At 35.3% G+C, this 23,002-nt stretch overlaps 1 protein-coding gene across 2 annotated transcripts; it reads left to right on the top strand.

Annotated features, from left to right (window-relative positions):
- The first annotated feature begins 103 nt into the window (after positions 1 to 103).
- LOC138331969 (poly(A)-specific ribonuclease PNLDC1-like) lies at positions 104 to 21,636 on the top strand. 2 transcript variants are annotated; one of them, XM_069279880.1, is made up of 22 exons: positions 104 to 263; positions 1,641 to 1,692; positions 2,001 to 2,074; positions 2,432 to 2,465; positions 2,745 to 2,820; positions 3,373 to 3,420; positions 3,790 to 3,884; positions 4,303 to 4,421; positions 5,032 to 5,123; positions 5,371 to 5,450; positions 6,299 to 6,356; positions 6,813 to 6,882; positions 7,564 to 7,649; positions 9,256 to 9,320; positions 9,755 to 9,816; positions 10,405 to 10,458; positions 15,606 to 15,648; positions 16,046 to 16,145; positions 16,778 to 16,867; positions 18,021 to 18,109; positions 19,247 to 19,345; positions 19,881 to 21,636. In XM_069279880.1, the coding sequence occupies exons 1-22, from the start codon at positions 185 to 187 to the stop codon at positions 19,945 to 19,947; spliced, it is 1,632 nt and encodes a 543-aa protein (XP_069135981.1). In that variant the 5' UTR covers positions 104 to 184; the 3' UTR covers positions 19,948 to 21,636. The 2 variants fall into 2 exon arrangements, with proteins under 2 accessions (XP_069135981.1, XP_069135982.1); XM_069279881.1 differs by lacking the exon at positions 2,001 to 2,074 and having other exon boundaries at positions 117 to 263.
- Positions 21,637 to 23,002: the final 1,366 nt, after the last annotated feature.

Below are 23,002 nucleotides of genomic sequence, written 5' to 3'. Positions count from 1 at the left end.
ACGAATTCTATTGGTTCGAGGCAACCCTCTTAGCCAATCATATATATCGTTCTTTCTCTCGACGGCAATAGGATGAGGAAGGGAAATAACTCTATCTACACACGTGCTGAGAGAGGTCATGATGAAGACTAGTTAGTTTTAAAAGCAGATTTTTCAAACTGTTTGACCCACCAAATTAGCGACAATGGTGGAAGTTTTGAAAACAACATTTGAAGATTATTTTCCACTTATCGAACGCAGCATAAAACATGCTGATTTTGTTGGTAAGCGTCCGATTAAGCATTTATGCAATATTTTAATCTTACCAAACAAAAGTTGTTTTTTTTTTAATTAAATTAATTGAATTTGTAGAGCATGATGAAATACTGTGCTTGTAAAATGTATATGCATATATAAGGAAAAAAGAACGTGATTAAATATCTGATTAATAAACTGTTACACCAAACTATGAACCGAGAATATAAACATTTTTCTCAACAAATTTAATTTGTCATGTACATATTATTACCATAGGTATAACAAACAATTTCCAAGGAATGAAACACACTGTATATAATCAATATTGTGAAACATATTCTTGATACATAATCAATGTTATTCCACAGGAGCTTGACGTTTTGTCAATAATAAGAGCGCAGCTCTCTGCGCGGCCGAAGGCCGCGTAGAGCGAAGCTCTACTAACCATAACATGTGTGTGAACATATAGATTCCAATACATTCCAGTACCCCTTGGACTTTGAAATTGTGTCCCGCGGGAAAAGTCTCGCGCCTCCATGTAGGCAGCCATGTTTTAATTCTCGATATCAACACGACGAGATTTGAAATTTCTGTACTAGACTAAATGTGTTATCAGTATACGCTTTAAAATCACTGTAAGTAGTTTTAATTTACATATATACAAGAACAACGCAAGAAATATTCAGGTCCAATATACACTATGTATGTTCTCAAGCGCACGGCACCGTCAGCAGTGACGTCACAAAACCTGACGCCAAAGATGACGGCACATTACAGATTCGCGCATATTTTTATAGCATGGCATGTTGCCAAGTTTTCTCTGCATCTGATAAAAACTATTGAAGTATATTGAACTATTCCATTTGGATTATTTTGAATTATTTCTACCTATCGATATTATGTGCATGTCAGTGAAATATTTTATTGTTAATCTCGTAGAAAATTAAAGACAATGTAAAGTTATGATGTTATAATCGTTTACATGTAGCTGCGCTCTTCTGAGGCTTTGCCTTAAATTCATATTATATAGCATAAATAGATGTAAAAAAAAATCCCTATATACTATATAAGAACACTATTTATGCTACATATTATTGACAGAACATCAAGCTCCTATGGTTTTTCATTAATTTGTAGTAAGTGTTCTTGTAATGTATTCAAAGGTACAGTATTTGAAATTCTGACTAAAATATATTATAGAAAATAATCATATTAGCATACATGAGTCAATGACATTACATGTACTGCTAATTTTTCTAAGAAACATTATTATTTTCCCTCCTCCTCTTTTATATTGTGCAGCAAAGGTAAAAACTACTGTATCCGCAATGATATAGCATTAAAAACATGAAAAAGTGTCTGGTTGAGATGAGGATATTGATTCTATATGTTTCCTTTGTCAGCAATTGATACAGAGTTCACTGGACTGGAAAGGGGTCCAAAGGAAAGAACAAGGTAAGCCATATTTGAGTGAAAAGTTATAGAGCTGAATAAATAGATATATTACTGCATACCAATTATCTGTGTGGTATCGGTAATTATATAAATAGAAACTGATACCTGCAATGTCTCCATTTTGTCTCTGAATGGTTATGTCACTCTCTGCCAAATTCACCATCCAAACCACTTGTGTTTGGAAAACATTTTGTGAATTTTATTTTTCATAATTACTAAGTTCACCAAACTAATCATGTTTCACCTAAATGCATTATTATAATGCAATTTATCAAAAACAAAGAATGTTTATTGATCTCTGTTCGCAGCCTGTTTGATACAACAGAGGACAGATACCAAAAACTGAAGAGTTCCATGTCTGAGTTCACAATAACACAAATAGGTTTGTGTACAAACACTTTTATGTACAAACACTTCATATTGTAAAGTCTATTTTATTTACAGCTACATGTACATGTTGACAATCAAAATACCTTGTAAAACAATTTCAAAACCAAAATAGTTTGATGTAATAAATATAAGATGTACACTGCATGTACCTCATATATTTCTGTGTCTGACACAATTTTATTTGTATTATTGAAATAAAAACCTTTTCTTAGATTTCATTAAGTCCTGTTTCTACATGTTACTAGTTTACTATGTGTACCGTAGAATGATTTCTACATTTCGTATATGTATTATAAAAATGCTTTTGACAAACTGTTTATTACTTGATTTATTTGTTTGTTGTGTTCAGGGTTATCTGCATACAAAAGGAGAGACAAGAATAGGTAAATATTGGTCAGACATGTCATAATGTTGAAACCCTTCAAATAATTAGATAAAGTAATGTTCTAGTTCCTCTAAACATGTATGATTTTGTCTTAATGATTAAATGACAATAATTATTCTCTTTGTGAGACAATTAAAGATCTCAATAAAACTTTGTATTTGCTTTTTGATTAACTTGCACTTTGAAAACAAGCAAGATATCTTAATACAATCTTAATTGTAATGTTAATATGAAAACTGCTGCTGTTAGAAATTTTACTATTTTTCTATTCTGACAGTTACATCGCCACAACCTTTAATTTTTACCTCTACCCACCTACCTTTGGGCCTGTTGATGCTAGATTTCTGGTTCAGGTAAATGTTTTAATTAAAGAAAAGAAAATGAGATTATCAGCTCTGAAATTGTAATATAAATTTAACCAATTATTAAACAAAGCAAATGTGATTTGGAATGAGTGTAAAAATAAAAAAAAGATAAAAATTTGTATGAAATGAGCACAGATTCTAAAATGTATTTTATGCAAATACTTAACATTTAGACAATTTTAAAAGTTTTTATATATTTTAAAGTAATCAATGGAAATAATATATTTGTTCTTCCATCCTGACATGAATTTATAAGAAATTGGCATTCATGTTAGATTATCTATATAAAATTTTAAAAGTTTGTATATATTTTGAAAGTAATCAATGGAAATAATATATTTGTTCTTCCATTCTGACATGAATTTATAAGAAATTGGCATTCATGTTAGATCATCTTTAGAAAAACAAATTTCTGTTGAATAATTTGGGAATCTAGACATAAGTTTACTTTTTTCTCCTTTCTTTAGTCTAAATATATACCTACTCAACTAGACAGAGAGGTTATACAGGTATTTATATATAATGGTACCTTATTTTTAGGCCTCCAGTTTTCAATTCCTCTGCAAGTATGATTTTGACTTCAATAAGGTTTGTATTGTTGTTTACTATGGTAGATATTAATTCAAAACAACACAGATATGATTCAAATTTCTTTAAAAATAACATGTAGTTTATATATTTGATATATATAACAGTAAAGTATTTAATAGATCCAAACATATTTTATGGTATATAGATATACTACATTGTACTATATATAGTAGTGGGGCAGCAGTAATTAAAACCTGTATAATCCGGAACCTGTCTATACTGACCAAATAGTTTGATGCTAGTGACATGTGATGTAGACAAGTTACACTAAATTGGCTGCATAGACCTGCCAGTACTTTGATTTAAGTTGGAGTTTGAGTTCCTCAGAATAGGCATACACTAAAGTATACAGTTTTATTTCTACAGTTTGTATATGATGGGATCCCATACCTCAACCAACCACAGACAAAAGCAGTTGAAAAATATCTTCACTCCAAGGCCATGTTTAAAGGGAAGGAAAGGTAAGGCCAAATAAAATATTTTATTTTATATGTTTTCATTTATAACATCATTACCTCAACGACCGTAAAACCAGTGATGTCATCAGTGTTTCCAGTAACATCATCTCAACCAACTGTAAACAAAGGCAGTGGAGAAATATCTTCTCTCCAAGACCATGTTTAAAGTTAAGGAAAGGTAAGGCCAAATAAAATATTTTATTTTATGTGTTTTCATTTATAACATCATTACCACAACAACCGTAAAACCAGTGATGTCATCGGTGTTTGTGCTCCAGGAGTACAGTACCGAGTAAAACAAATGATGTCAGCAGTGTTTGTGCTCAAGGTGTTCTGTAAAACCATAAAACCATGATGTCATCAGTATTTGTGCTTCAGGTGTAAGTAAAACAAGTGATGTCATCAGTTGATATTATTTCAGGTCCAATGATGTAGATGAAGAAGTGCTCCAAGCATTGTGCTCAAGGGTAGCTGAATGGCTGGTAAAATCAGAAGGCGACCCAAGTGCGATGTTGGAGGTGGCTGATGAGGAAATCCCTGGTAATACACATGGAGTCATTTTGTCATCGCTAACTTTACTAGCTTGTAGTATTGTATAATAAGCTAAAAACTACAAATGACCATCCGTTAAATTGGAAAAGGATGACTTATCATAATCGGTGAAGATGGTCACACAATTAATCTATTATAATAATTTTGAATCGATAAATGGATAAGTTTAGGTTCATCTAGATATTAATCAACACAGGGGTTTCGTGACCCCAACAAAACGTGGGTAAAGTACAATTTATCATCAATTAGTCTCACCTTCCGGTGATTATGACATCACAAAACTCATGTCAAATGATGACGTCATAATCACCGGATGGTGGGACTAATCGGTGGTAAATTGTACTTAACCCACGTCCTTTTGGGATCTTAAAACCCCTCTATTCTTGCTCACAACTAGTTAGCAATTCTTTAAATGCTTGTGTATTTGCATAATTATACTAATTTTCTTAAAAATTGGACAGAAGATGCGAAGCTACTTATGGAACGAATTTAAAATAGATAAAAAAAAAGACTTTTTATACTGTGGTAGCTAGTACTTAAATCTTATTGTCTATTGGTTTGTCTTTCATATGTATGATTCCACTTTTTGTTTTAATAGAGCTTTGCCATATGAAATCCTTTATACTGCGGTCAGAGCTGAGACACAGATTTAAGAACTTAAGGATCAATATATTGGATAATGAACAAAGGGTAAGATGTAGTACATGTGATATATAATTAGATGAGGAGACACACACCATTATCTAACTGAACAATTTGGAGATCATTATAATTTTGCATATTTACAGGACTTTATTGTGTTGTGGTTGCTAAATTTTATCCAGGAATAGGAGAAATCATTAAAATGATGTTAAAACAAACTACATTTTAATTAAAATCATTAATTTTGAGGGGAAAAAGTTGTTTACCATTGGCTCAACATTTTTGTGTTTTCTAGACGTTACAGATCTCTAGGTTTGCCGAGGAAAATGATAAAGGTGACAGCCTTGCTATAGACACTGAAGAAGATAGGGAAAGGTAACTGATATACATTATCTACATACTGCACTTCTCTCTACACATACTTTCCAGCCATAATAAAAAAGTTATTCAAGTTTTAAGTTTAGTACTAGCCTAATTATATACCTAATGAAAAATTCATTGGGAACAAACAGAATGCTAAAGTCACTCTATCATGTTTTTTTTTTTTTAAGGAATTCATAGTTGATACACAGGCAATATTTCTTCACTTGAAGAGGGGTTTTATTAGTTTAACATCCTATTAACAGCCAGGGTCATTTAAGGACGAGCCAGGTTTGTTGGTGGAGGAAAATCGAAGTACCAAGAGAAAAACCACTGACCATCGGTCAGTACCTGGCAACTGCCCCACGTGGAATTTGAACTCGTGACCCAGAGGTGGAGGGCTTGTGGTAATATGTCGAGACATCTTCATAACTCGGCCACTGCGGCCCCCACACACGTGAAGAAATATTGCCTGTGTATGTATTGTGTTGAAAGAATCTTTCAATACTTTGCATTGATTTCTACAATAATTTTGGTTTTAATTGTTATGATGGGTATGGACAATCATTTAAAGGAAGAAAATACTGGAATTTAGGAATTTAAATAGGCCCAAGTGAGCCGAAATAATCCAGGTTAAGATTTTGGTGTAAGTCCAGAGGTGAGCTTTGCTGTTCTCAAACAGCTCTTGTTTAAAATTTCTAATTTTGATTACCCCCAAAATGTAACAAATTCAAGTACACACAAACTTCACTTAGTTTCCAGTATTCTTAATGACTTGGGTACAATTTCAAATTACTGTTTCAGAGCTATTAAAAATTCTCAGACAATTCTTTACCTTTATTCTTGTGATACTGTTTTTTCAGATTACTGGAAAATTTGAAAGGATTTACAAGAGTGTTTACTCTTTTAAAAGGAGGTGTTGTATGTATCTTTTTATAATGATAATAATTCATATTATAATTTACATTTCATTCTGTGATAAATCCATAATATGATTACATTTAGTAGTATCCATCCTAATAGATTTTGTAAATACTTTCCTGAGCTTAATTGATAGAACTTTAAAATTGTCACTTGGTAGTTGTGTGTTGTAGTGGTAAAGCCTGGTCATGTAGCTGGCTGGATTTTGATTCCTGGCACAGACAAGAAAAGTGGCATTCTGGTTTCTCCCATTCTAAGACCTTTCATGCACTTACATCCAGGCCTTCAAAAGAGATTTGTATGACTTGCTTTGCAGTCAATTTAAAAAAGTTTTTACTTTATACATGAAGTATTACTTGTGACTAGCATACATTGTTACGGATTCTGAGAAATTCTTGATATTGTTTTACTTTCGACTATTATTACTAATTATCTTATTATATTCTCCTTTTACAGCCTATCATTGGACATAACATGCTGCTGGACCTGTTACTGATACATGACAAGTTTTATAAACCATTACCAGGTATTTATGAGTTTTTTAGTATTATACAAATAATTAAGGGAACTGTACTTATCAAATTATCATCAAACAAACCATTAATAAAGCCAAACTTCATAAGAGAAGATTTACCCAACAGAACAAAAAAAAGTTGAGGTTTTATCTTCTTCTCATAGCAGCTATTGGTCAGCGAACAATTCTGGCCAAGTACCCATTTTTGCCATCGCATGAGAAACGTCTATTTTTATGATTACACAAATTTTTAAGCAATATTTTGTGGAAAACTGCATGGTAGCATCTTCTATCCGAAGATGAGTTTATTCATGAACATTCGTGTATAACACGTACAAATTTTCATGTGCGATTAAAGTTCGTGTATTTTGTGGGCAGTTAGAATTCAGGAAAATTACTAACCGTGAAATTGTTATGAGTACATGTAAGGAAGAACCATTTCAATCTAAATCATGAAATTAAATCAATGTTATTAGGCAGAAAAATTTGAAAAATAAGTTGGTTTACACAATCTCATAGTATTAAACAAAGTAATCATGTTTTATGTTGAATTTACAAATACTATACAGAATCGATCTGTTGTAGTAAGAAAATCATGGAGCTTCTTACCAGGATAGTGAATGATAGGTATACATTTGTACAAGCCATCCCAACCCGCTCCTTTTACAATATTACAGTTGTTAATCTTTTCAGAGACCTGTGAAGAATTCAAGAAAAACATCAATAAGATTTTCCCGTGTGTTTTTGATACCAAACACATTTGTAACACAACACGACAAGTAAGTAAACCATTGATAAACCATTATAAATTTCCTCTTTTAGCTCAGATTGAAGACATAGTATTCACAGCTATTCCATCGCTAATAGATTTTAATTTTTTAAAATTTTCTATAAACTGTAAGACAATTTTATTTTCTACCCCATCCTAGATTTTAATTTTCTGAAATTTTCTGCCCAAGTTTAAAAAGGTGATATGTCTTTCAATGGCAGATTATTAAGGACACATGATGGCACCATTGCAATCATTTCAATTGTGTAACAGAGACAATTCTTATCATTTCACAAATGCAGCTGGAGCCAAACTAGTGTTCTGCCCCTTTCAGCAAGGCTATGATGGGTTTAGTACATCACCTTCAAGTTGAAAAATATATATTTTATATGTAAGCCTCTTTCATTTCTTGCATCATTTTACCAAGATGATTACAAGTATACAACCGTTGACAAAATAAATGATGCAATACCTCGGTATGTTGTGGGACAGATATTATCAACTGGTCGAGTGGTTCTGTCAATCGTCTGGAGGGCGGAGTTTACATAGCCTACCCGACGTCAGGCGATAGAACAAGTGGGCGGAGTTTATCTGACGATGTTGTAGAGTTTGATAGGCAATATGGCTGCGCCCGATAAGAAAAACGGGTGTGGAAGATCTTATGCTAACGGGGTACTGACGGATGGTAAACTTCGTCGTGAAATACTTGATCTGTATTATAAAGGATGATCTTTTCTTGATTAGTAAAAAAAAAACTGGTGTGCCAAGAGGAGGTTGTCACAAGATTATAAAGAATGTGACTGCATGGGGGACATGTGACCCCGTCACCTGTTCATCGGAACCCAAGAAAAATTACCAACGAAATCTTACAGTTTATAGAATAGTGAGAAGGTTGAGCAACCTTCAATTAACAGTTATAAAATAATGACCCGTTTATTGGAGAGAAATGTTCATGTGGCGCAAATGGTTCAATCGGCCAGAAGAGACACATAAATTAGCAATGACTGAAAAGTTTTCCAGTCTATCACGGCTGAAATTAAACAGACAGCATGAAAAACTGTGTGACCGCATTTATTGCTAGAGCTATGGACTTGATTCCACAACAATTGCACTTCTTTGAAGAAGCGTCTGTTGTAAAAACTGCAGGTAATAAAAAGTATGGACACACCATGCAGTTCTATGAATACAGTAATACCCGATGAGTTCAGGATGGATCTATCACACGTTGATCACACTTATCTCACGATATATAAACCATGCCCACCAACCAATCAACTTGTGTCTAGCATTATATTGTAACCCAGAAAGCAATAGGTACTGCGCATTTGCTGGTGAGTACGTCACTGTCACTGTCAATGGTTAGGCTGTTTCGACAGTAAAATTTAAACAAGTTTTTTACAAAAGAGGAAATAGTCCCCTCTCCCTCCATCCTCACCACCAACACACATATCACACCCCCCCTCCCCCTCCTAGAGAATTTCAAACCATTAGCATCATATTTTTGACTTGCATAACTGAGATTATCTCCTCCTAGGTCGCAGTTCTCTATCACAACCTTTAGGTTAAGGACTTGTGGTCTATATCTACCATATTGCAATAAACATCTTCTTTTTTAGCTTTTCAGAGAATCAGGCTTGCTAGAAAATTCCTCACTAGGGATGCTGTACCAGGCTCTATCAAGGTAACTATAAGTACCCCAGAAATTCACTGCATCCCCCTCTCCCCCTCCTCCCTCCGATCTTCCTCTCATATATGTATATGCTCTATCTAGAAAGCATATCATTAGGATTCATAGCCACTTGGCCCCATCAGAAGTCATACAGAGATATATTGCTGGTTATATTCGCAGGCCAAATTTTTTGCAATTTGTAACTAAATCTAGAAAATTAAATTCTAGTGATTTGGCTTTAGTGTTTATATAATTCAATTGTTTCTGAATATCAAAATTTTCCAAACAAGGCCATAGCCCATAAAACTGCGAAAATAACTAACTATACAGTATTTCTGGTCTCCATTTAATAGAACCCCAACCCAATGAATTGAGAAAATGAAGTTTATAAATATATTTATACAAGTCATGTGCTGTTATTCTGTATTGTTACTCTCTCTCTTCAGCCCTGCCGGTCAACAGTTTGTCATTGATGCACCATCAGTTGTACATGCCAGCGAAAGTTACAGTAAGTACCAGGGGGGTAATGTATCTTGTTACTCGGGGGTCCTTGGTATGATCTCTAGCAGAGTTTGTCATACAGTGAGAGTATGAGATACTGTTTTGATAAATGTCATCATCCCTACTTCTTGTTTCTTTTATAGCAGTGAAAAGAGCTGTCATTGATCTAAAAATTTTAAGTATTGTACTGATATATAATATGTTGAGAAAAGGATGAAATTTGGAACGGTCGTTTTGTGTATTACATAATCGGTTTAAGAATGAAAACAATGTATGTCACTCGGGAACTCTGTGTATTTCATGTATAATTTTTGTGAAAATTTTTTACAGTTAACATGATCAGGATCCTTACAAAATACATATATTATTGGTATACTGTAAGAAATAATACATAATTCGTTGGCATTTGAAATTCAAATGTTACTAGGTCATAGGTAGGTCATCAAGTACAATTTCGGTCATTGTATCAATTTCAGAAAACAGGAATTGATATCGTATTGGAAGATGAGAAATGTCAATACATCGATATCGTTTGTAACGATGACAGCTCAAGCATTGAATAATGTTGTAACAGTAAAGTTCTGTTTCTATTTAGAGGACAACAGTCGGCCTCATGAAGCTGGATATGATGCGTACATGTCAGGATTTGGTGAGTTACTGTGGTCATTATAGTCGTGAGTTACTGTGGTCATTATTGTCGTGAGTTACTGTGGTCATTATTGTCGTGAGTTACTGTGGTCATTATTGTCGTGAGTTACTGTGGTCATTATTGTCGTGAGTTACTGTGGTCATTATTGTCGTGAGTTACTGTGGTCATTATTGTCGTGAGTTACTGTGGTCATTATTGTCGTGAGTTACTGTGGTCATTATTGTCGTGAGTTACTGTGGTCATTATTGTCGTGAGTTACTGTGGTCATTATTGTCGTGAGTTACTGTGGTCATTATTGTCGTGAGTTACTGTGGTCATTATTGTCGTGAGTTACTGTGGTCATTATTGTCGTGAGTTACTGTGGTCATTATTGTCTGAGTTACTGTGGTCTCATTATTGTCGTGAGTTACTGTGGTCATTATTGTGTGAGTTACTGTGGTCATTATTGTCGTGAGTTACTGTGGTCATTATTGTCGTGTGAGTTACTGTGGTCATTATTGTCGTGAGTTACTGTGGTCATTATTGTCGTGAGTTACTGTGGTCATTATTGTCGTGAGTTACTGTGGTCATTATTGTCGTGAGTTACTGTGGTCAATTATTGTCGTGAGTTACTGTGGTCATTATTGTCGTGAGTTACTGTGGTCATTATTGTCGTGAGTTACTGTGGTCATTATTGTCGTGAGTTACTGTGGTCATTATTGTCGTGAGTTACTGTGGTCATTATTGTCGTGAGTTACTGTGGTCATTATTGTCGTGAGTTACTGTGGTCATTATTGTCGTGAGTTACTGTGGTCATTATTGTCGTGAGTTACTGTGGTCATTATTGTCGTGAGTTACTGTGATCATTATTGTCGTGAGTTACTGTGGTCATTATTGTCGTGAGTTACTGTGGTCGTGAGTGACTGTGGTCATTATTGTCGTGAGTTACTGTGGTCATTATTGTCGTGAGTTACTGTGGTCATTATTGTCGTGAGTTACTGTGGTCATTGGTCAATATTGTCGTGAGTTACTGTGTGTCATTATTGTCGTGAGTTACTGTGGTCATTATTGTCGTGAGTTACTGTGGTCATTATTGTCGTGAGTTACTGTGGTCATTATTGTCGTGAGTTACTGTGGTCATTTATTGTCGTGAGTTAGCTTACTGTGGTCATTATTGTCCGTGAGTTACTGTGGTCATTATTGTCGTGAGTTACTGTGGTCATTATTGTCGTGAGTTACTGTGGTCATTATTGTCGTGAGTTACTGTGGTCATTATTGTCGTGAGTTACTGTGGTCATTATTGTCGTGAGTTACTGTGATCATTATTGTCGTGAGTTACTGTGGTCATTATTGTCGTGAGTTACTGTGGTCATTATTGTCGTGAGTTTACTGTGGTCATTATTGTCGTGAGTTACTGTGGTCATTATTGTCGTGAGTTACTGTGGTCATTAATGTCGTGAGTTACTGTGGTCATTATTGTCGTGAGTTACTGTGGTCATTATTGTCGTGAGTTACTGTGGTCATTATTGTCTTGTTACTGTCATTATTGTCGTGAGTTACTGTGGTCATTATTGTCGTGAGTTACTGTGGTCATTATTGTCGTGAGTTACTGTGGTCATTATTGTCGTGAGTTACTGTGGTCATTATTGTCGTGAGTTTACTGTGGTCATTATTGTCGTGAGTTACTGTGATCATTATTGTCGTGAGTTTACTGTGGTCATTATTGTCGTGAGTTACTGTGGTCATTATTGTGTGAGTTACTGTGGGTCATTTTGTCGTAGTTATTGTCGTGAGTTACTGTGGTCATTATTGTCATTACTGTGTCATTATTGTCGTGAGTTACTGTGGTCATTATTGTCGTGAGTTACTGTGGTCATTATTGTCGTGAGTTACTGTGGTCATTATTGTCGTGAGTTACTGTGGTCATTATTGTCGTGAGTTACTGTGGTCATTATTGTCGTGAGTTACTGTGGTCATTATTGTCGTGAGTTACTGTGGTCATTATTGTCGTGAGTACTGTGGTCATTATTGTCGTGAGTTACTGTGGTCATTATTGTCGTGAGTTACTGTGGTCATTATTGTCGTGAGTTACTGTGGTCATTATTGTCGTGAGTTACTGTGATCATTATTGTCGTGAGTTACTGTGTCATTATTGTTGAGTTACTGTGGTTTATTGTCGTGAGTGGGTCATTATTGTCAGTTACGTGGTCATTATTGTCGTGAGTTACTGTGGTCATTATTGTCGTGAGTTACTGTGGTCATTATTGTCGTGAGTTACTGTGGTCATTATTGTCGTGAGTTACTGTGGTCATTATTGTCGTGAGTTACTGTGGTCATTATTGTCGTGAGTTACTGTGGTCATTATTGTCGTGAGTTACTGTGGTCATTATTGTCGTGAGTTACTGTGGTCATTATTGTCGTGAGTTACTGTGGTCATTATTGTCGTGAGTTACTGTGGTCATTATTGTCGTGAGTATGTGGTCATTATTGTCGTGAGTTACGTCATTATTGTCGTGAGTTACTGTGGTCATTATTGTCGTGAGTTACTGTGGTCATTATTGTCGTGAGTTACTGTGGTCATTATTGTCGTGAGTTACTGTGGTCATTATTGTCGTGAGTTACTGTGGTCATTATTGGTGGTACTTGTCGTGAGTTACTGTGGTCATTATTGTCGTGAGTTACTGTGGTCATTATTGTCGTGAGTTACTGTGATCATTATTGTCGTGAGTTACTGTGGTCATTATTGTCGTGAGTTACTGTGGTCATTTTGTGTGAGTACTCACGTGAGTGTGGTCATTATTGTCGTGAGTTACTGTGGTCATTATTGTCGTGAGTTACTGTGGTCATTATTGTCGTGAGTTACTGTGGTCATTATTGTCGTGAGTTACTGTGGTCATTATTGTCGTGAGTTACTGTGGTCATTATTGTCGTGAGTTACTGTGGTCATTATTGTCGTGAGTTACTGTGGTCATTATTGTCGTGAGTTACTGTGGTCATTATTGTCGTGAGTTACTGTGGTCATTATTGTCGTGAGTTACTGTGGTCATTATTGTCGTGAGTTACTGTGGTCATTATTGTCGTGAGTTACTGTGGTCATTATTGTCGTGAGTTACTGTGATCATTATTGTCGTGAGTTACTGTGGTCATTATTGTCGTGAGTTACTGTGGTCATTATTGTCGTGAGTTACTGTGGTCATTATTGTCGTGAGTTACTGTGGTCATTATTGTCGTGAGTTACTGTGGTCATTATTGTCGTGAGTTACTGTGGTCATTATTGTCGTGAGTTACTGTGGTCATTATTGTCGTGAGTTACTGTGGTCATTATTGTCGTGAGTTACTGTGGTCATTATTGTCGTGAGTTTACTGTGGTCATTATTGTCGTGAGTTACTGTGGTCATTATTGTCGTGATTACTGTGGTCATTATTGTCGTGAGTTACTGTGGTCATTATTGTCGTGAGTTACTGTGGTCATTATTGTCGTGAGTTACTGTGGTCATTATTGTCGTGAGTTACTGTGGTCATTATTGTCGTGAGTTACTGTGGTCATTATTGTCGTGAGTTACTGTGGTCATTATTGTCGTGAGTTACTGTGCATTATGTCGTGGTATTATTGTCGTGAGTTACTGTGGTCATTATTGTCGTGAGTTACTGTGGTCATTATTGTCGTGAGTTACTGTGATCATTATTGTCGTGAGTTACTGTGGTCATTATTGTCGTGAGTTACTGTGGTCATTATTGTCGTGAGTTACTGTGGTCATTATTGTCGTGAGTTACTGTGGTCATTATTGTCGTGAGTTACTGTGGTCATTATTGTCGTGAGTTACTGTGGTCATTATTGTCGTGAGTTACTGTGGTCATTATTGTCGTGAGTGACTGTGGTCATTATTGTCGTGAGTTACTGTGGTCATTATTGTCGTGAGTTACTGTGGTCATTATTGTCGTGAGTTACTGTGGTCATTATTGTCGTGAGTTACTGTGGTCATTATTGTCGTGAGTTACTGTGATCATTATTGTCGTGAGTTACTGTGGTCATTATTGTCGTGAGTTACTGTGGTCATTATTGTCGTGAGTTACTGTGGTCATTATTGTCGTGAGTTACTGTGGTCATTATTGTCGTGAGTTACTGTGGTCATTATTGTCGTGAGTTACTGTGATCATTATTGTCGTGAGTTACTGTGGTCATTATTGTCGTGAGTTACTGTGGTCATTATTGTCGTGAGTTACTGTGGTCATTATTGTCGTGAGTTACTGTGGTCATTATTGTCGTGAGTTACTGTGGTCATTATTGTCGTGAGTTACTGTGGTCATTATTGTCGTGAGTTACTGTGGTCATTATTGTCGTGAGTTACTGTGGTCATTATTGTCGTGAGTTACTGTGATCATTATTGTCGTGAGTTACTGTGGTCATTATTGTCGTGAGTTACTGTGGTCATTATTGTCGTGAGTTACTGTGGTCATTATTGTCGTGAGTTACTGTGGTCATTATTGTCGTGAGTTACTGTGGTCATTATTGTCGTGAGTTACTGTGATCATTATTGTCGTGAGTTAGTGTGATCATTATTGTCGTGAGTTACTGTGATCATTATTGTCGTGAGTTACTGTGGTCATTATTGTCGTGAGTTACTGTGGTCATTATTGTCGTGAGTTACTGTGGTCATTATTGTCGTGAGTTACTGTGGTCATTATTGTCGTGAGTTACTGTGGTCATTATTGTCGTGAGTTACTGTGATCATCATTATTGTCGTGGAGGTTACTGTGGTCATTATTGTCGTGAGTTACTGTGGTCATTATTGTCGTGAGTTACTGTGGTCATTATTGTCGTGAGTTACTGTGTGGTCATTATTGTCGTGAGTTACTGTGATCATTATTGTCGTGAGTTACTGTGGTCATTATTGTCGTGAGTTACTGTTGTCATTATTGTCGTGAGTTAGTGTGTCATTATTGTCGTGAGTTACTGTGTCATTATTGTCGTGAGTTACTGTGGTCATTATTGTCGTGAGTTACTGTGTTCATTATTGTCGTCTAAATACAGTTTTATGCAATTAATAGAAAACTGAGATTAACTTATCTTTTTGGTCGATTGGTGAAGATAAGATCATATGAAGGCCATGTAATATTCAGACAGTTTCTTGCAGGGGTATACATACATTTTTTATTTATCTTTTCAGTGTTCCTGAGATTGTCTCACATTCTGACCTTCTTTAATGTAAAGTAAGTACCTACTGAAGTTACCTTTCATATCGCATTTTATGACTGATCAGACAACAAGATGGCAGACAGGCAGCCAATTTAAAATTTGATAGTTGAAGTTTATTACCACTATTTCTCCAGTTTCTAAGGTTCTATTAAAGAGATCTGCATCAAATTTCATAGTCTTCCTTAAAGCCCTTATATTGTATTTTTGGACCAATCAGAAAACAAGATGGCTGATAGGCAGCCATGTTGGATTTGGATAGATGAAGTTTATTACCACTTTTTTTCAGAAAATACTAAAGGGATTGGTCTCGGAAATATCAACCCTACATCTCTTACGTAAGGGGTATAGTAAGAATATCTGATCTTACAAGTATTTGGGCCTCAAATGTTTCCTTTTTGTTTTTGGTTACAGGTCTACAGAAGTACGACCTTGTCCGTTCAGTCGATACATGGTGGAATTAAAGCCATACAGAAACAAGATCAATATAATCCGAGGCCACCTTAATCACCTGGTAGGTGTGTCCTTATATGGTATTGTCCTTATATGGTATTGTCCTTATATGGTACTGTCAATATATGGAATTTTATATTTGTTATACAATTTTGGTTCTCTGGACATTGTGGTTCTATTTGTGGTGTCATATTTAGGTTAGGTGAGCTTCCCTTGAAGTGACTGATAGCTACCTCTTAAATGCCAAGCAAGACCCCATCACATGTCATCCATTGAGGGCGTAGATTATACCATAACAGCTTATACTGGTGGTTTTTATAGCTGCCCAGAAACCATTACCGCTTTAGACAGAGAGCTATGCAAACTTCAATGTCTAAAAAAAACAAGTTAATGTAAATTCAACGTAAAATGTACAATGGTCTCACCTATAGTTGCAGAGTTCTAGATTGGTTATTTTGTTGTTTTGCTGTGGTATGGTTGTTTTGTGTCTCCTTGCGATAGCAGAAACTACGTTATTGTGCTGCAACACTGTAGATGTCTGCCTGCAAACAGAAAAATAGAGGACAATGGATAGTAATGACAGCTGATATGCTACCATTGTAAGATTTTCATTTGGCAAACATTTTGGATAATAAAATTTAGTCTTTTGTTGTATTACAGTAGTTTATTAAGATCATGTCCCTTTGTTTTAAGTGTTTAGATGGCCCTGACCCGCCGTCCAGTCGTCCTGACTTACTATTTGTCCGATCCAAACATTCATCTTTTGAACTGCATGTGTTACAGGTAACTTTTAATTAAGATGGTTTAATAGGTTATTTACCACTGTAGAATGACAAGATAAAAGGGCCAAACTATGAAGTCATTTTCACGAAAATATTTGCTATCTACAGTAACAAGTTAAATATTGAATTTATGATTTTCCATATTAGGTAATGTATGATATTTCAATGTTTTTTTCATGTTGATAGAAGATATTGAATTAAAGGGACAATTCAGTGAGGCTAATTCTGTTACATAACCACCAAGCAAAATATGACAAAAATGTATTGTTCTACATATCTTATGAAACGTATAATAAGAAATACAGACAAATTCCACGACAATTGTTAAGTATTTTGATTGATAACATTAAAATTATAAATTATTGATCAATACGATTAAGCAGGTATAACATGTATGCTGTACCCATACCCGAGCCAAAGTCACGTTCATAAATCAGATGCAATAAATAACCACTGAGGAGTTGGTGAAATTATATTTAGACAAGAATGTGCACCTTATAACATAAACACACTACTGTGAAAGGGATTTGAGTAGTTCTAGACAAAAACTTCTTTACTACACTGTCAAGGGCGAGGGTTTGGCATACAAGACTTCCGACCACAATGTGTAATGGCGGACAGCAAGCGAGTTTGAACATTTCACATACCTACATTTCACTACAGTAGGCTTTTCTGGAATATCACAGTAAAACCAACTTACCTAATTTCCATTAGAACTGGTCTGTTTCCGATACATATGCAAATTTTAATGTACTCTTAGACTGAATTGTCCCTTTAATACTTACTGTCAAACCTGCTGTAAAGGACACCTCTATATGTAGGGGAAAAATTGTCAAACTCCTTTACTTTATAACTAACCTCTGTATAAAGGAAACCTGTTTATAGAGGAGGATAATTCTTATATGTCTCTCTGGTTTTCTTTAAAGATAAGGTACATATATGTATTACCTACAACAAAGTTTAAAGTAATATCATTTGTCATTTGTATGATATTTCATGTAAATGGTTCCACAAGAGCTATACATTTGCATATAATACCAAACATTTCATAAATTTTGTACAATACTGATATATAAATTTTGGTATCAGTTGAGAAATGTTTCAGATACATATGTATCTGGATTTTGTTCCTAATATCTATATCTCTTGAACAGTTAGTGAGGTGGTTTTCTAAGCATGGAACAGTCGATATACAGATAACAGACCCACACAGAGCATTGGTGGCCACCTCTAATCACTACTGGTAAGTCTACCTGATCCAAGACAGGCCAAGAGACAGTAGTCTGTTTAAACAGGGTTGTGGTATTCCTACCTTCGCCATAACTATGGTGTCTAGTGATGGTAGTCTGTCAACACAGGGTTTTGAGATACTACAATGACAAGCATGAATATTCCTACCTTTGTCATAACTAAAATGTCTAGTAATGGTTGTCTGTCTATGCAACGACATGGGCTGAGTATCATTATAGTTCTACCTTCCAGTGATTAACCTCCTATTAGTTGAAAAAAAATCTGTTTTGTGACAAAATCATACCAATCAGAGTGATACACCTAGAAGTCATCACCTCTTCCTATAGTTAGGCATATTTCAGTATTGTGTCATTAAAGCTAAAGACTTTGAATAAGAAATAATGAATATTGATATGAAAGCAAAATACCAAATAAAAACAAACAGTACAAGGAGAAAAAATAATTATAGTTGTCTCCCCTTTATAGTTATCTCCCCTTGATAGTTGGCTTCTCTTACAATTTTGACCTTTACTAGTAATAGTCAGAAAACCAGTACAGTTGAGACATGCATTATGTATAATTCTTGTACGTAATGTTAGTCTTCTGCAAGTCAATCTGATTAAAATACAAATCCTTATTATCACTACGTTTGATATGAGGATCTGACAATATCCCATTAGGGGTCACGTCAGGATGACCTTTGGAAATGGCGAATCAAATTGGCACTGCCAGAATCTTGACTGGGGACGAACTAGTTTCAAACAGCTGTCCGAATTATTTTCATGTACATAGTCATCTCGCCCAAAGTGCAAAACAATGCTCAATGTGTATGCTTACTGGGACGGCATAGTGTTAACAATTTACGTAGAAATTGTAGTGTAGAACATGTATTTGATCTGGAGTACACGTGGTAAAAGGTCATCCGAATGTGACCCCATATGGGATATTAATAGTTATCTCCCATTTATAGTTGTCTTCCCTTCCAATTTTGACTTTTACTAGTAATAATCACAAAACCAGTACAGTTGAGACGAAGTGGTTATAAGGATCTGTATTTCAATCAGATTGTCTGCAGGTTAAAGTGATATTATTAGTATATGATAAACAACATGTCATTTTCTTTATTTCATTGCCATTAATTACGTTTCAGTTCTAAGGATATTCTGAAAGCTTTTCGTAACCACAATAAAATCACCGTAACAAAGTACAATAAGTGGAGACACTCCCCAGTCATCAGGCGATATATATGGTGAGTTTATCGATCTTTGTCACCAACAACTTCTTTTAGAAGAAAAAAAGAATGGATGTTACACATTAGTTACAACGGTGTTGAAAAATCATAATAATCAAATAATTATAGAAAATACTTCATGTAACACATTGAATTTAAAGATATATTCATGTGGAAATATAATAAAGGCCTATATATATTTGCAGATATTACAATGTAAATGAAAGTGAAATAAGTAAAAAAAATTCAACTTCACAAATAATTCCACTTTTACAGTACTGTAATTACAACATTGTAATTTTGGGCCTACTGAAAGAAATTAACTTTTAGTATTCAATTCAAAAAGAGCCAATTGCCAATTTAAAATTTATAAATAATAGATTTATGTTGGTTCAAACTCAATGCTGCATTGTTGAAGTATTTAAGCTTACAATAAATCAATGTTTGTGTCATATGTTCAGAGATAAATTGTGAATTAATTTTAAAGTTTTATGAAATGTAAATTAGTCATGCAACGATTTTAAACGCTGCATACTTGAATGTATACACACAGGGCTGGAGCCATTTTGTCAGGTGGAGCATGCTTGCTGGCATTATTGTCTAGTCGGAAAAAAAATTGAGGGGTCATCAAAATCAGCTGACCATTCCATCTGTCTCTCTCCGGACAACCCAGTGATGGACATGTAGAATCATTCTGTTAGGGAGCTGGCTGAGAATCATCTAGCTTGCCCGACAGTTCCTGTTCTTACAGGACAACATGATGATGGACATAGGAATCTGCTGAGAGTCATCGACACTGGACGTTTCTATCAGAGAGGCTAGCCAGGCTACACTTGTGATAATAGATACAGCCTAGGTTGAAGAGTGCAGTCTTTGATGCACACAGTTCAACATGATAGGAGTCAAACCTTTGACCTTTATAGAAGTATAAAGTCTATAAACACCATCCTAATGATTATAGACACAGAGCCTGTAATTCTTGTACTGCAAGCAGGAAATCAAAAGATATTAGAGGGTCAAACAAGGGAAGTCTGTGTTCTTTGTAAGACTACTTTATATGAATATAAAATCGTTTTATAATGGACTGTGAATGCGTGTGATCATTTCACTAAAAGATAAAACCATGATAACAGAATATCGTAAGGGCAGAGTTTGTGATCTTTGAATAAAGTTTTGCAATCTTGATCAAAGCTTTCATGCAGATTGGACAAAAATTACTCTAGTCAGTATTAAACAGAGGTTATTTTATCTGTGTATAATGTTATCTGTGATAACTATACTTTAAGACTTTGTTATGTTGATATCTAAATAAAGGCATCAAATTTTTATTTAAAAGTATCATGAATTTATGTCAGATATCCTAACTTTATACATAAACAGATTTTCTATCCATAGTTTTAAAGGAGAACTCTTATAGCATATAATTTGTGATATATAAATCATGTATTGTTACTTACAAGATATGGCTATGCTTCCTGGCATAGGAACATACCTATGTATTAAATTAAAATCCAACTTCATGTGATCAAAGAATGATATTAGTATATCAATATCATATACTGAATTTTACAGAAACCTGAATATTAAACATGGTATAGAATTATCGAAATATCATTAATAAAATGATTCAAAATTGCCATTGTAATATTAGTTACCAACTTTCTTCCTTCAATTGAGATGATTGGACTGTAGTATGTGGATTCAGGTGATGTTTGACATATCAAAGTAACAAAATTTATCATGGACTATGAATATTTGTTTAAAGATCATTCCTATATAGAAAGATAATGGATGCTTCTGTTTGGTTGGAATTAATATACATGTACATATATGTACAATGAACCTGAGAGAAACAGGATACTGGAAAACTCACAATCCAGATAGAAATATCAGGGAGCTGATTTAATAATTGACATTCATCATTCATTTCTGGGGATGTGTTTGAGGGTCTAGTGGATATCGATATGTAAATATTGATTCTGTCATACTTTGAAATTAACATTGAAACAGCTAGATTTGGAATTAAAAAATAATTTGGTTTACAATAGATTTATGTTTTCTTGACAATGACCTTGGAAAAATTTGTTCATAAAGCAAAGCTTAAAAACAACTTTTATTAAAAGGAAATTTTGGAAATGAACAAGGTCACTCATGTGTTTTGCTTGGAGAAGGCATTTGTTTATGTTGTGTACTGTTTGTTAGTTGTATAATACACGACACACAACCTGAAGTAAAAGTGAAAACACAGTGAACAAGTAACTTCTTAGGGATATGTGGAAGTGTAATTAAAGACATGTGTTAAACACCTAGCTGTTTGTTTAGTTTTCATTTTGAATGGAGGTCAGTGCCATGCATCAAAACAAAGATAGTCTTGATAACAGTAACCTGGAACTCCTTCTTTTTAAGAAAAAATTAACACGATTCAGCCTGTCCTATCCATGCTACCTTGAATAAATGTTGAGGTCATTCAATTTCATAAATCTTATAGTACTTTCACCATGTCTCTTTTTGAATAAAAGTTGCTTGATGATTTTAACATATTCATCCCTCAGGTAAGGTTGAGCTTGCTCACTTGAAGACACTAGATACATAGGCCTTCATTCCAGGAGGATATGGCTACAACATAAGAGCTCTGGACCTTCTGGATATACCTTTTAATGATTTTTGACCTACTTGACCCTGTGGCATAAATGAAAATAAAGGTTAATCAGTATGCTTCAAATTTTACATCAGGTGCTGATTTTTTTTTGGTGACTTGTGACCTGTTCGAGGCTGCATAGCAGCCAGACATAGTGTTCTTATCTCTCCAAGTAAAAAGAATGGTTATGGTAGAACAGACAGTCATGGAAGACAAAATGTGAATCTGCCAAGTATACTGAGTTTACAGAAGAATGTGGAAGGAAGGGCTGACTTTGGTTTGGTTTGGTTTGATTAGTTAAATGTCCTATTAACAGCCAGGGTCATTTAAGGACGTGCCAGGTTTGTTGGTGGAGGAAAGCCGGAGTACCCGGAGAAAAACCACCGACCAGCGGTCAGTACCTGGCAACTGCCCCACATGGGATTCGAACTCGCGACCCAGAGGTGGAGGGCATGTGGTAATATGTCGATACATCTTAACCACTCGGCCACCGCGGCCCCAGAAAGGGCTGACAGGCAAGGAACTTCTCTGTGGGGATTGTTTGCCAATGATTTACTAGTCATTCATGCAAGAGGATATTTGGAGCCTTCAACATCACAATGGCAACAAGGAAAGACTGACTTTAGAGAAATGGAGAAGGGGTAGAGAGACCACTCCGTTGGCTGTGTAAGCTCAGCAGTCTGATAGTGCTTAGTAGCCAACCGTAGGAAAGTAGGATCTGATCACTCCTATACTGACCCATCAGTTCTTCCAGGATAAGGATTGAAACCTCCAAAGATGGATGGCCTGGTTGACAACGACCACGGTCAAGCAGCAACACCAACAGTTGTATACACATACTATTCTATATCTGGAGAAACCCACTGGCTATCAGAGAAGACTAGTTGTCGGTCGGGTGGTGCAGTGGTTAAGCCGCTCGCCTTTCACCTAGCCGGCCGGGTTTCGATCCCCGGCACGTGCAAATCAAAAAGACATCAAAAGACAAATGTCTGGATATGAAGTTGGATGGGAACTTGACCAAAAGATGTAAAAATTGT

This window comes from Argopecten irradians, chromosome 9, assembly GCF_041381155.1.
Source record: "Argopecten irradians isolate NY chromosome 9, Ai_NY, whole genome shotgun sequence".
Classification (NCBI taxonomy): domain Eukaryota; kingdom Metazoa; phylum Mollusca; class Bivalvia; order Pectinida; family Pectinidae; genus Argopecten; species Argopecten irradians.
Note: the sequence above shows the minus strand (reverse complement) of the source record. Positions and strands in the feature narration are given on the sequence as shown.